Below are 12,951 nucleotides of genomic sequence, written 5' to 3'. Positions count from 1 at the left end.
AATAATATCAATACTGACCGGAGGACCACCTGAAGGCCTGCAGGTTGCATGTGGAATGAGTCAAAAGGAGGTGAGAAGGTGACAAAGACATGGCCCATGACAATTTGCTGGGTATCCTCAGTCCTAGGATGTTGAGGGAAAAGTACTGGCAAAGGACTTAAGCAGAACCATGTATAGCCTGTTGTAGAAGGAGGTGGAATGAAGTTTTCCTGGTTGGTGACTTGACCATGAGGATATGGTTGCCTGTGACTTTGTTTTACCTGAATAACGCAAGTTCTGCCACGATAAAATTATGTCTCCCAAAGACATGTTTAAGATCTAATCCCTGGTACCTGTGAATGTGCTTTTATTGGGAAATGGGGTCTTTGCAGATGTAATCATGTTAAGATGAGGTCTTACTGGATTAGTGTGAGCCTTAATCCAATGATTGGTGTCCTTATAAGAAAGGGGAAATGTGGACTTGCACAGAAGACACAGGGAAGAACACCACATGAAGATGGAGGCAGAGATTAATGGTGCCTCTATAAACCAAGGAATGCCAATGGTTGCTGGAAACCACCAGAAGTTGGGAGAGAGGCAGGAAACAGATTTTCCCTGGCAGCCTCCAGAATGGACCAATCCTGCCAACACCTTGATTTTGGACATCTGGTCTCCCAAACTGAGGGAGAATAAATTCCCTTGTTGAAGCCACCTAGTTTGTGGTAATTCGTTATGGCAGCTCTAGGAAACTCATTCACATCACTAAATGAAAATAGACCTCTGTCTGTATCAATATCAATATGGACATCAATATCTGTATACCAGGATGATGATGACCTTAGTTTTTGAGTTTTTAATAACATGTTGAATCATTGTATATGATTATATCTCATGTATTTAACACGAGAACTGTTTATCTTTCTCTAATCATCGTGTTTTCTCCCTCTCTCTCTGTTTTGTTTTGTTTTTGGTTTTAGACTGCCGTCAATCTCAGGATGGATTCTCTCGTGGCAGCCAACACCAAATTTTGCTTTGATCTTTTCCAGCAGATAAGCAAAGATGATCCACATAAAAACATCTTCTTCTGTCCTCTGAGCCTCTCGGCTGCCCTTGGCATGGTCCGCCTGGGGGCCAGAAGTGACAGTGCACTGCAGATTGACCAGGTGTGAATCCGGTATCTGTGGGTCCACTCTCAGAGTCAGACCCTAGTCCGTCGCTGGCAAGCCACGCTGCTCACTGTGCCGGGGCTTGGGGGGGAGGCTGCCCCTGCCCTGGAGCTTTGATTTACGTCCCACCTTGCTCTCTTTCAAGGCTCAGTTAAACTTCTCCCTCCTTTATGACACTTCTTCAGCCTCCCCAGCCTCATAGCTTTTCTCAGTCACCTTCTCTGTCTCTGTCTGCATGTCTGTCCCCCTTTCACTCTATAATTACCCATACTGATATCACTAGCAATATTTTTAATGTCTATGTGTTTTGTCTCTTTCATTCCATGAATAAATATTTAGTAAGCACCACTTATGTTTCCAGTGGCTAAAGAAAGATCTTGGCATCTTCCTTGACTTCTCTCTTTCTCTCTCACTTCACATCAAACTCCAACGGGCTTTTCTCTTGATATAGATCCAGAACACAGGTGCTTCCCGCTGTGTCCCTGAGGTCTGGTCCACCACCATCCTTTCGAACCTGGAGGCAACTTCCTCATGGGCTTCCTTGCTTCTGTTGACAGTCCGTTGTTCTCAACGCAGCTGTCAGGAAGATCCTTTAAAAACCTCAGTCAGATCCTATTTCTCATCTTTTCAAAACCCGAATTTCCAATTTAGCTAATGATAGAAGCCCAAGTCCTTACAGTGGCCGATGAAGGTCTGGTGTCTGAATTCTCAACAACCAGGTGACTCCCTCTATCACCCTGTCCCCTCCCCACTCCTCCAGCCACGCTGGCCTCTAGTGGTAAGCATGCCCACTCCTGCCTTAGGGCCTTTGCTCCATTCCCTTTGCCTGTTGGCTTCCCCCTCAGATAACTGATCTATAACTTACTTTCTCCTTTAGGGCTTTGATCAGAGTTTACCTTCTCAACCAGGCCTACCATGACCTCTCAGTCTAATGCTGCATCCTGACTCCTAACCCCGTAAAATTCCCTCTTACCCTAGCTACTTTCCCCTGACATGGCATTTTCCATCTTCCAACATAATGCATACAGTAGTTCATTACTGTGTGCCTCCCCTGCTAGAATATAATCTTCCAGATGGTGAGAATCTTTGTCCCAGAACAGTGCTTGGCTTAGAGTAGCCATCCAATACAAATCTGTAGAATGAACGAATGGATGTGACAAGAACAACTCCCCAAATTATCTACAGGCTCCCGAGGTTGGTCTTATAACTTCCCTGGATCTTGCACACAGCACAGAGGTTATGTGGGGACCCGACTGTTGTTCCTAATATGGAGGAGTTGAATTCTTGGATTAAGGTAGAATGTATTTGGGTTGTTCCGCTTTGTTCATTTAATTTTGGGAATATTATTCCATTAGCAAAACTTAGCTTTAGAGTGTGGTTGGCATCCTCCTGGTCAGGTTTCAGATGTTCTTTCTGCAGGCACTTGGGTTTCGCCTGCCCAGCAAAACTCTCCTGAGCAGTGCAAGATGGGCATTTGTCTCCTACCTTTTCTGCAATGCTCTGGGTAACTTGTCTTTTGCTGTCCTCACTTGCTTGATTGATTAGAAGGTCTAGATCAGTGCTAACACAAATATAATTCAAATCCCATATGTAATTAAAAAAATTTAGCAGCCATAAGAAAGTAAAAATAGGTGAGACTCATTTAAAAAAATATATTTTATTAACCCAATACATCCAAATAGCATATCAATATGTAATCAAACAATTTAAATGAGATATTTTACATTTTTTTCATACTAAGTCTTCAAAAATCCAATGTGTATTTTATACTAACAGTCTGTCCAATTCAGTAGCCATGTGTGTCCCATGCTTTTAGCCACGTGTAATATGCTTTTAGTTCGGTTACATTCATTATTAAATACGGACCCTGGGGGTAGCATGCAGTGTACTTTCCTTCCATTTCACCTCACAGCCAAGTCAGAAGAAACACCCACTACCCTTTGAACTGTTGTTGATTGTTTGACTGTGGAATCATTGTCCCTGTCACACTATAAAAACGTTTCTGAGGGTGTTCCTATTGTCTGAGAGACCCCATAATCTCGCAGGTACTACACTTCAATGAATTTTCCCAGAATGAAAGAAAAGAACCTGATCCCTGTCTGAAAAGCAAAAAACAAGAATTGCTGGCTGACAGCTCTCTGGAGGAGCAGAAAGAAACAAGGGAGTCTCTTTCCCCGCAGGTGAGCCACCATGAACTCCTGTCTCTCTTCTTATGACTTGCTCATTCTGGTTATGCTGTATTTGGCAATGGTTACTTATCCCCAGACATTAGGTCCTGGCTGTCGTCAGCAGCAACAATAATAGCAAGAATGCCATATGACCTGCAATTCTTTTCTGGTTGTGTATCTTCTATGCCGTTGGCTGTAAGCTAGTTTCCTAAAGAGTAGGTTCTGGTATCTTCTGCTCATGATAAAGACAGTTAGAGGAAAGCCCCATGACTCACCTCCTTTCCCAGGACGCAGGTCCCCAGGACGGAGCATGGTTGAGGATGAAGGGTAGGAAGGGGTAGGAATCAGCTGTGGGAGTCTTACTCCCTTTCTCTACCTTTGCCTGTCTACTTCATGGGGTAATCCACTGATACACAAAACTTTTATTGGTTGGCTCATACCAGGTGTGGGAAAGATATTCTCCAGGTTAAATATCCCTGTACCTTAGAAAGTTTAAGAGGGGGGTGGAGAGAAGGTTGTCTTCTTCTTGTATCTTTTTGACTATAGAGAAAAATGAGGTGCACGGGTGTCAAACAGTGTGCACTGCTGAGTCCCCGGATGTATTGTTCCTGGATGACCTCGATACCAACTGAGAGCCGGGATCTTCCCGTGGGACCCCTTCCGGCCCTCCTTTCCTCGCTTCTTCTCAGCTCGCTCCCCGCCATGGTAACAAAGTGAAATGACAACGCACTCTGGTGGCATCTTACTCTCCTGATCAGGTCACATTTTCTTCCCTCTTTTGTCAGGCCGAGTCTTCCAGGGATGAGAGTGGACTGCTCAGTTGCTACTTCGGGCAGCTTCTCGCCAAGATAGACAGGATCAGAGTTGATTACACCCTAAGTATTGCCAACAGGCTTTACGGAGAGCAGGAGTTCCCGATCTGTCCGGTGAGTTTGGCGTGGCCAGGGATTAAAACTATCCTGTGGCATTCTATTTAAAAATCAGCGAGTAACCGGATTATTCACTTGGCACCTGCAATACAGTCCTCTCTGACAGGAGGATGTGCTGTGGACTGGGGGTTCCCCGGGGTCCCACCTCTTTCTCTCCCACACTGTCTGTTGTCCTTCTCCCAGTTTTCAGCTTGAGCAGTTGATGAAAGAGGGTCGTGTGACTAATAGCTTTTGGAGCACGTGTGGGTTTGGTAATGGCCTTCTCTGTTGTGACCGTCTTTCCCAGCAAAGGTGCCCGGTAGACGCTCTTGGTAGCTCTTCTTCCCGTCCCTCCCCACCCCTCCCCCAGCACTTTTCTAAAATCCCCTTTCATGACACCATCAGGCCACCCCTAATAGAATTGGGCTCAGCAGCCCCGCGGTGAAGCCGGGGACCGTGTTCGGAGCCGAAGGGCGCCCGGCTTGTGTCCGTGGCTAAGCAGCGTGTACCTACAGCGAGACGCGGCAGCTTGCTCTGTCCCCGCTGCAAGGAGCCACGTACTTAGCCACGGACATGAGGGCCGTGAGCACAGGCAAATGCGTGATACTGTTGGTTAGGCTGGTCTGGTGAGGGGGGAGCTTAGCCTCCTTTGGCCAAAATAAGTATGTTCTCTCACAATGGAAATGAGCTTTTAGATGCTCTTTTCTTTAACCTAGCTTTATTGAGGTATAAATTCACATATCATACAATTCACCTATTAACAACGTACACGCCAGTGATTTGGGTACATTACCTTGTAATTGTGTAAAATATAATGTAAAAATTGCTATTTTAATCATTTTTAAGTATACAGTTTAGTAGCATTGATCACATTCACAATGTTGTGTAAGCATCACCCAGTTTCCAAAATGTTTTCATCGCTCCAGAAACTCTGTAACCGTTAGTTAGGGTTTTAATTCTTAAAAATAGAGGCATTTTACAGCGAAGCCTCTCAAGTTACTCCATACTCATGTTCCAGTGTCTCCACAGATGGGCTGTCCAAGGAAAAGGGTATCTCGTAGGAACGGCTTGTGCCCTTGTCACTGTGGACTGCTTCAGGTTTTTTCTTTTTTGAAAAGATTTTATTTATTTATTTTTAGAGAGAGAAAGAGAGAGAGTGCGAGCAGGGGGTGGAGCAGAGGGGGAGGGAGAAGAGGGGAAAGAATCTCAAGCAGACTTTGCACTGAGTGCAGAGAGAGACATGGGGCTCGATCTCAGGACCCTGGGATCATGACCTGAGCTGAAACCAAGAGTCAGACGCTTAACCAACTGAGCCACCCAGGCACCCCATGAATAAGCATTCTATATCCTAAATTGTCACCATGATGGGTGAAAGGTCTCTGGCTAAGTAAGAGTGGGGATAGATAGAGACCACGTGCATCCTGTTTAAATGACCATCTCTCTCATTAGGCTTCTCTGGAGTGCCTCACACCTAAGTATTAGCATGGTTATCTGATTTCATTGTACTGTTTCTCTTTATTCCAATTTAATAGGAATACGTAGACGGTGTGATTCAGTTTTACCACACGACCATTGAAAGTGTTGATTTCCAAAAAGATGCCGAAAAGTCCAGACAACAGATTAACTTTTGGGTTGAATCTCAGTCCCAAGGTAAGAAAGAAAGAGTAGTTGGTGCTCTTTTCCATTTAAAGGAGAAAAGTCATCAGCCCGGTGTCTCAGATTGCTAGTCCATCAAAACCAGGTGCTCACAGGCATGGGCCGTGTTCAAAGCCCATTTTGCAGGCGCAAACAGTTAAATGCTTAGACACTGCTCCATCATAAAAGGGGAAATCCTTTCAGCCGAGCACATGCCAGTGGTATAACTATTTCCATTTTTTTAAAAAAAAGGTCAGTGGAAAGATTGTGGAGAGAATCTAGTTATTCAGAGGGAAATAGAAATAATAAAATCCCAATTTTTATCAACTTTTCACTAAGTACATAGGTGTTTTCTGGGTGAAGGAGGGTTTAGAGATAGTGATGAGTAGTGAAATTTAAAATTCAACATAAAATGGAATAATTTTTTAATATGAAACTCCCTTATTTGGCCTTGTCTTGGGAGAAGCACCCAAACTCCAAAATTATTTCTCCTTACTTGGCCCACATGCCACAAAAATTCCCATTCCTTCAAGGTCCCACTCAGTTGCCATGAGGAAAGCATGTTCACTAAAAACATTTATGCTAAGGCACTAGTTAACTCTCCTGGAGTATTTTAAGTATAGGTGATGTCAGTATAGTCTGTTATTATGGAGTTTATGTGGAAGTCCTGCGGTAGAAAGTTGTATTTATCTTTAAGGACTCGGCATGCATTCAGATAACTGATGGTTTGGTATTTTGCGGTGGGAAAGAATGCGTATGGCAAATGGATGATTGCCTGGCCACATGGGATTTTCCAGTCTGCCTCAGGGCTGTGTTATGGTGGAGGGAGCCTCGGAGCTGGACCAAGAGCGGGAAGGCCCTAGGTCTGATCTCAGCTAGGCTTGCTGATTTTTGACTGTGTGGCCTTCCCTCTCACTAGCTGTAGTGTATTCCTCTCTAAGAAGGGGTAACAATACCTACTTCTCATGGTTGACATGGGGTGGCATGAGAGAGGACATGTGAAAGTCCCTATTGAATAGATTTTAATCCTGGCCTAGCATATTTACATGCATTTTTGTTTATATGTAAGCATATACCTTTTACTGTGATGTGCACTTGAGATAGGAAGTTTACACGATAGTTCTGTTTCTCAAGCAGATTATAATATACTCAGGTGGCAGGGTCTACTTTGAAAGGCAAATCATGGGGGTGGGGGGTAACCTGGTGATGGGTATTAAAGAGGGCACGTGGTGTGATGAGCACTGGGTGTTATATGTAACTAATGAATCACTGAACACCACATCAAAAACTAATGATGTACTATATGTTGGCTAATTGAACTTAAAAAGAAAAAAGAAAGGTCAATCATGGCATAGGATGTCTAATGGCAAGTTCCAACCACAGTGACTCAGTAAATGGAAGGAAATTCCCTCAGCGTCAGTGCTTTAGAATGGGTCCCTCTTGGAGTTGAGTGACAGAGTGTCTCTCCCATATCATGCCCCCCACCCCCACCTCCACCACATCCGGGACTGTGAGTGGGGTAATTTTCTTGGGTTAGTTCTTGAATCAGACATGCCCTAGTCTTGGGGATGGGAAACGGCATCAAGGAAAATCTGTCTACATGAATACTTCTGGTATAATTCATATTCGGGATATGCTCTGAAACCTTTTTTAAGGTAAAATCAAGGAACTCTTCAATGAGGACGCTATTGACAGTGCGACCGTGCTGGTGCTGGTGAATGCTGTCTACTTCAAGGCCAAATGGGAAAAATATTTTGACTCTAAAAACACAGTTGATGCACTTTTCTCTCTAAATGAGGTATGATATTACAGCATGGTTTTCTAGATATTCCACTCATAATTTCCACTAAGAAGTATGATTTGCAGTGTGTATACTCAACTTTAAAACTTAGGTCTCTGGGTTACAGCATACAAGATAATCAAAATATTTTATTATTAGCAAAAATCAGTACCAGAAGTTCGTTGACCCTCTTGGTGTCAGGCACTGCCCTGAGCATTTTCCATTCATTATTTCACTTGCTCGCTAAACTATCTCTATGAAAATGGGTATTATTATTATTCCCATTTAGGAGTTGAGGGGAAAGAATGCAAAGGTTAGATTACTCAGCTAAATTCATGCAACTGTGAGTATTTGTCTCAAAAACCCATGTTCTAAGCCACCAGACTGCAGAGTGGAGGAAAGGGAAGGTTGGGATCCCAGCCCACCACCTGTCAGCTGTGTTCCTCCCGCAAGCTCTGTGCATCCTCATCTGTAGATTGGTGACCTCTCACATACACGAGGTGTCTGGGGTGGTGGCCTTCCGTCTGATGGACATCTACGGAAGAAGTGCTGTTATTTGATATGTAGATGATTATCATTTAACCAAGGCTCCAGCTGGTGCTGTGGTAGGTCATTCAGGCCAGCGAGGACAAGGGGTCAGGTGGGGCCAAGAGACTGGCTGGGGCAGGCACGGAAGGCAGAAAGTTGGTGGGACTTATTTCCCCTGGCTGGGCTGTTGGTAGGTGCCTGGATAGACAGTTTACCAACGAGTGGCCTTGGGAGCTGAAGAACCTATTAAAACCATGGGAAAATAAGGTGTTGGCAAAGGAAGGGCTGACTGATCAGTGGGCAGAGGGCCCTTAGGTTGGATCACTGGTATGGCTCAGAGCTTCAGTGAAGACTCTCCTCATCTTAATGGAGCCCCGTTTTCAAGAGAGATGGAGGCCATATGAGTGTGTGAGCTTACTGTGGCAGTTCTGTGACTTTCTATCTTGTCCAACATAGAATGAAAAGAAGACTGTGAAGATGATGAACCAAAAGGGCCTATTTCGAATCGGCTTCATAGAGGAGTTGAAGGCACAGATCCTGGAAATGAGGTATACCAAGGGGGCGCTCAGCATGTTCGTCCTGCTGCCTTCCTGCTCTGCAGATAACGTGAAGGGCCTAGAAGAGGTAAATTTTCATTTTCGTGTCTTTACAAAATATTTCAGTGTCAATCTTTGGAGAGTCAATCTATTTACCATCTACCTGCCTGAGGAAGAATGGCACCTCAGCTATCAGAGATATCAGAGAATATATAAGGATCTGAATTCAATGAGATAGTTCTTCCTCATTGGTTTAGAAAAGGACAAATGCCAAAAATATTGGATAGGGCTTTCCTCTCCCATCTCATAGCTCTCTGCAGTTTTTCTCCAGACCAAGGAATTTAGTTGTGGAGTGATGTGAGAATTGCTGCAAACGAAATAGCTTTTCCTTTTCTCTGAATAGCCTGACTTCTGGCCTCTTGCTTGGACTAATCTGCTATGGCTCACATAATGACCTGGTAGCTGAACTCTGTTTTTGGGTGCTAGTGCCTTGACAGAGTGGAGATACTGACGCTGGAATAGATTGCTTGTGAGGTGGGAATCAGTGAAGGCTGGAATGCCTCAGCTATATGTTGTTCTGTGCGGTGGAGAGATGGAGACACAGGGAGAGAGAAATACCTGGATAGTGATCACCATAATAGCCATTATTCAAAATTTATTGTGTGCCAGCACCATGTTAAATACTTTACATACATCATTTTGTTCAATCCCGGCAAGAGCCTAATGGTATTCTCTCTGTTTTATGGAAGAGGGGGGTTGAACCTCAGAATGTTAAGGCGTGGCCAAGCTCACCCAACTTGGTCAACTGAGCTTGGCTGGGCTTTGACACCCAGACACCAGTCTGTCAGATGCCAGAGGATACAGAAGTCAAATTGTCCTGTGACTTCGAAAGAGGAAAGAGATTTGCTTGGAGGACTTTAAATGAGATCAGAGTAGTTTGAGGCTTAGGGGAGAACCCTGAAGATTGTTACTGGCTGTTGAAATAGACTCGAGCCCTTTGAAGTAATTGGGTTATCCTTTGCAGGCTCATAACCAGACCCTAACCATTATTTCCTTCCTTTCGTAGCTTGAAAGGAACATCACTCATGAAAAAGTAGTGGCCTGGAGCAGCTCAGAGAATATGTCAGAAGAAACAGTAGCTGTCTCCTTCCCACAGTTCACCCTGGAAGACAGCTACGATCTCAATTCTATTCTACAGGACATGGGCATCACGGATATCTTCAAGGAAGGGAAGGCTGATCTTACTGGAATCTCTCCAAGTCCCAATTTGTACCTGTCAAAAGTTGTCCATAAAACCTTTGTGGAGGTGGATGAAAATGGCACCCAGGCAGTTGCCGCCAGTGGGGCTGTTGGCACGGAAATGTCCCTACCTTCCTGGGTGACCTTTACTGCCGATCACCCTTTTCTCTTTTTCATCAGACACAACAAAACCCAAACCATTCTCTTCTATGGCAGGGTCTGCTCTCCCTGAAAGGAGCACACTGTCTAGTACCCGGGAGCTGGAAGAAAGTGCCAGAACGGTCTCCCCCTGGCATAACATGGGCATTTGCATTCTTGCTGATATCTAAAGCTGACCGACTTCTGTCACAACTCCCAGCCCCCTTCCTCTGGCCACTGGCCTGTGCTTATCCTGATCCTTCTTTCACCCTCTGGCTGACTTTCACCTACTTCCATTACTATCGAAGGCCCTGGCTCCCTCCCTAACCTTTCACCACACTAAGCTTTCAAGCATATAATTCACCCTCTGTGACCCTCAGGTCAACGTAATTGTGAATGGTACTGACTTTAAGTTCCCTACCTCCTAATAAAGGAATCCTGGAAGTTCAAGTCATTAGACCATTTCTAGGGGAGGATAAATTCAGAAACCATTTTAACATGGGCAGCAGGAGGAAATGTTTAAATGGAATAGGTTTTGGAAACTCAGCTCTATTTCTATGGTAGTTAAAACCACAGGTCATCGCTGGGCAAGATGCCCTGCCTCTTCCTCTCCCATCTTCTTCCACTGCATGGAAAATGCCCTGTCAGATGCTTCTCACCTGGGAGAAAATCCACCCACCTGGGGTGGGTTTAAGTGAGAGCTCAAGGACGGAAGCCTGCCCCGACCAGCACTCATTCTGTGGAGATCAGGATATGCTTTGTGAATCTGACATTGACCTAGGAGAGGGGCAGCGGATTTAAAAATTAGTCTCAGCTTTCCTTATCGAGTCTCTTAGACCATCATCATGAAGCACGATCCTCTGTGTCTTCTTCACCCCCTTCCTCAGAGAATTCTCCTCGTAGTTACCCCTAACTATCCAGAGTATTAGGTGGGGGAGGGGAGCACTGCCCTCGCTGTGGACTGCTGGGCTCCCCGACCCCCTGTGTTAGGAGTCTGGCCACATGGACCTATTTCCTACTGGAGGCCTTATGCCTGGTCACATCCTGAGAGCAGGCCTCGGTCTGGGCATGATGCATGTGGAAACCTTTGTCAGGAAGGCCCTTGGCTTCATATCAAGCTCTAGTCTATTGAAAGCCAGATGCCTGAGTGTTCAAGACGCCAGGACCTGGGACCTTCGTTCTCTGATGCGTCTGTCTGAATTCTTGATCTCTGCCTTAGCTGAACGCTCTGGAATGACTACTAACAATGGCTAACTCAAGGACGTGGACGGTCGTTCCATCAAGGTGAATTTCTGGTGTTGGTCGTGTTCCTGTTTCCCGGCCCTACCCTATGAGCGTCCTCCTCTCAGTTACCGCTGTGTTGGTTAAGTGTGGCTGTGGTGGGTTTTGCAGGAGAAGGTAGGTTAAGTTCAGCTGCTGTCATGCTGGCCCCGGTCCCGCTGTTTTCCTCTATAGTAATGATTTCTTTGTGCTGTGAGGGACAAGTTCCATGTTCCCCATACAGTCTTCTCATGGTCCAAGGTTGTTTGTGGTATAAAAAATTTCTCACTGATAACGTGAGGCAGCTTGAGGTGGCTCTTCCAAGTCTTTTCCACAGAATGCAGTTCCCATGGGTCAAATTTATGTTAGATAATCAAATACGTAGTCTCTTCTATGGTTCTTTTTCGGCTTGACGTTTTGAAGATTCCATGCCTGACCTGGCATCACTGTTGGATACTGAGCTAAATAGCTATGAGCTACGTGAAGGTTTGGCATTGTCTGGTGTTGCTTATGTTCTTATTCCTTTCCTTGGTAGACACATCTTCTCGTTTGAATTGGGGTCTCTCAGAATTTTAATCACAAAGGGAAAGTGTATCTATTTACAAAAATGAGAGTGATATTCTTAAATCTTTCTGTGAATCAGTAAACTTACCTTTTACTAATCTTTAATTGATTAAAATGTTTCTTCTTAGTAAATAAAGCAATTTTGTGATTAGTTAAAATGTGTACGGTATTTTATGTGCCAACTGATTTTTTAGTGACATAAACCTAATTTTAAATCTTTCCATCCCAAAATATAGAAATACATAATCTATAAAACTAACCATTCATCTCAGTTATGTCGGGAAGACATATCCTGTGCCAGAAAATCTTTCCCAACCTTCCACCATAATTACCTATGAAGGCATACACAAAAGATGAAAGCTTCCAATGATTCTAAAATCTAGGAGTGATAGCCAATGGATCCTCAAACTTGGAAGACATTTCTGCTGACTGCAAGTTAAGAGTTGGATGGAAAGCCTCATCAGGCGGTTCCCCATATGGTGCCGCCCCTGTGTCAGTCAGCTTTGTTCCCTCCCATTACTGCCTCCCCCGGAGTTCAGAAACACAGAGCTCTGCCAGCTTAAATTCCAGACATCCATCTCTCTCCTTTATCCTTGCTGTGTTCTCCTAGCCTCTTTCTTGCCAGTTTTTTTCTTTCTGCAGCCATTTGAAGACTGAATGAAACTCCCCCAATAGAATGCACGGGAAGGTGAAGAAGGGTATTGGCACTTTCTGCCCTGGGCAGTATAGTCTTCACAAGGAGAGTATTTTTGGTGGGACAAGGACAGAAAGAACCGTGGTGGCAATGTTGTTGGGTGTGCATATTTCACTTGTACCCTCTGTTTGGAGTGTCAGAGTCAAACAACACAGGGAGGACAGCGTTCTAACTTAGTTCAGTGGAACTATGGTAGATGGAAGCCTATGAGAAACTGGGACTTATGCTAAAACTTAGGAGCTCTTGATTCTTCCTTCGTGCGCCAGTGAGATTGACCCTTTAATATGGCAGCCAGAGGCACAGAGAGCATGCAAGTCCATACTCTATAAGTGCTAGAAAACCAGCCAGTTGTACAA

The 12,951-nt window shown here is 44.7% G+C and overlaps 1 protein-coding gene across 3 annotated transcripts; it reads left to right on the top strand.

Annotated features, from left to right (window-relative positions):
* The first annotated feature begins 968 nt into the window (after positions 1-968).
* Positions 969-10,171, top strand: SERPINB12 (serpin family B member 12). 3 transcript variants are annotated; one of them, XM_087869991.1, is made up of 7 exons: positions 969-1,142; positions 3,191-3,325; positions 4,105-4,239; positions 5,754-5,871; positions 7,512-7,654; positions 8,621-8,788; positions 9,767-10,171. In XM_087869991.1, exons 1-7 carry the CDS (start codon positions 975-977, stop codon positions 10,169-10,171), a joined length of 1,272 nt encoding a protein of 423 aa, XP_087726117.1. In that variant the 5' UTR covers positions 969-974. The 3 variants fall into 3 exon arrangements, with proteins under 3 accessions (XP_087726117.1, XP_045646316.1, XP_045646315.1); XM_045790360.2 differs by having other exon boundaries at positions 975-1,142; positions 3,191-3,271; XM_045790359.2 differs by having other exon boundaries at positions 975-1,142; positions 4,099-4,239.
* The last annotated feature ends 2,780 nt before the right edge of the window (positions 10,172-12,951 follow it).

The sequence above is a fragment of the Ursus americanus genome, chromosome 19 (assembly GCF_024610735.1).
Source record: "Ursus americanus isolate L20-20 chromosome 19, mUrsAme1.1.p, whole genome shotgun sequence".
Taxonomy (NCBI): Eukaryota; Metazoa; Chordata; class Mammalia; order Carnivora; family Ursidae; genus Ursus; species Ursus americanus.
Note: the sequence above shows the minus strand (reverse complement) of the source record. Positions and strands in the feature narration are given on the sequence as shown.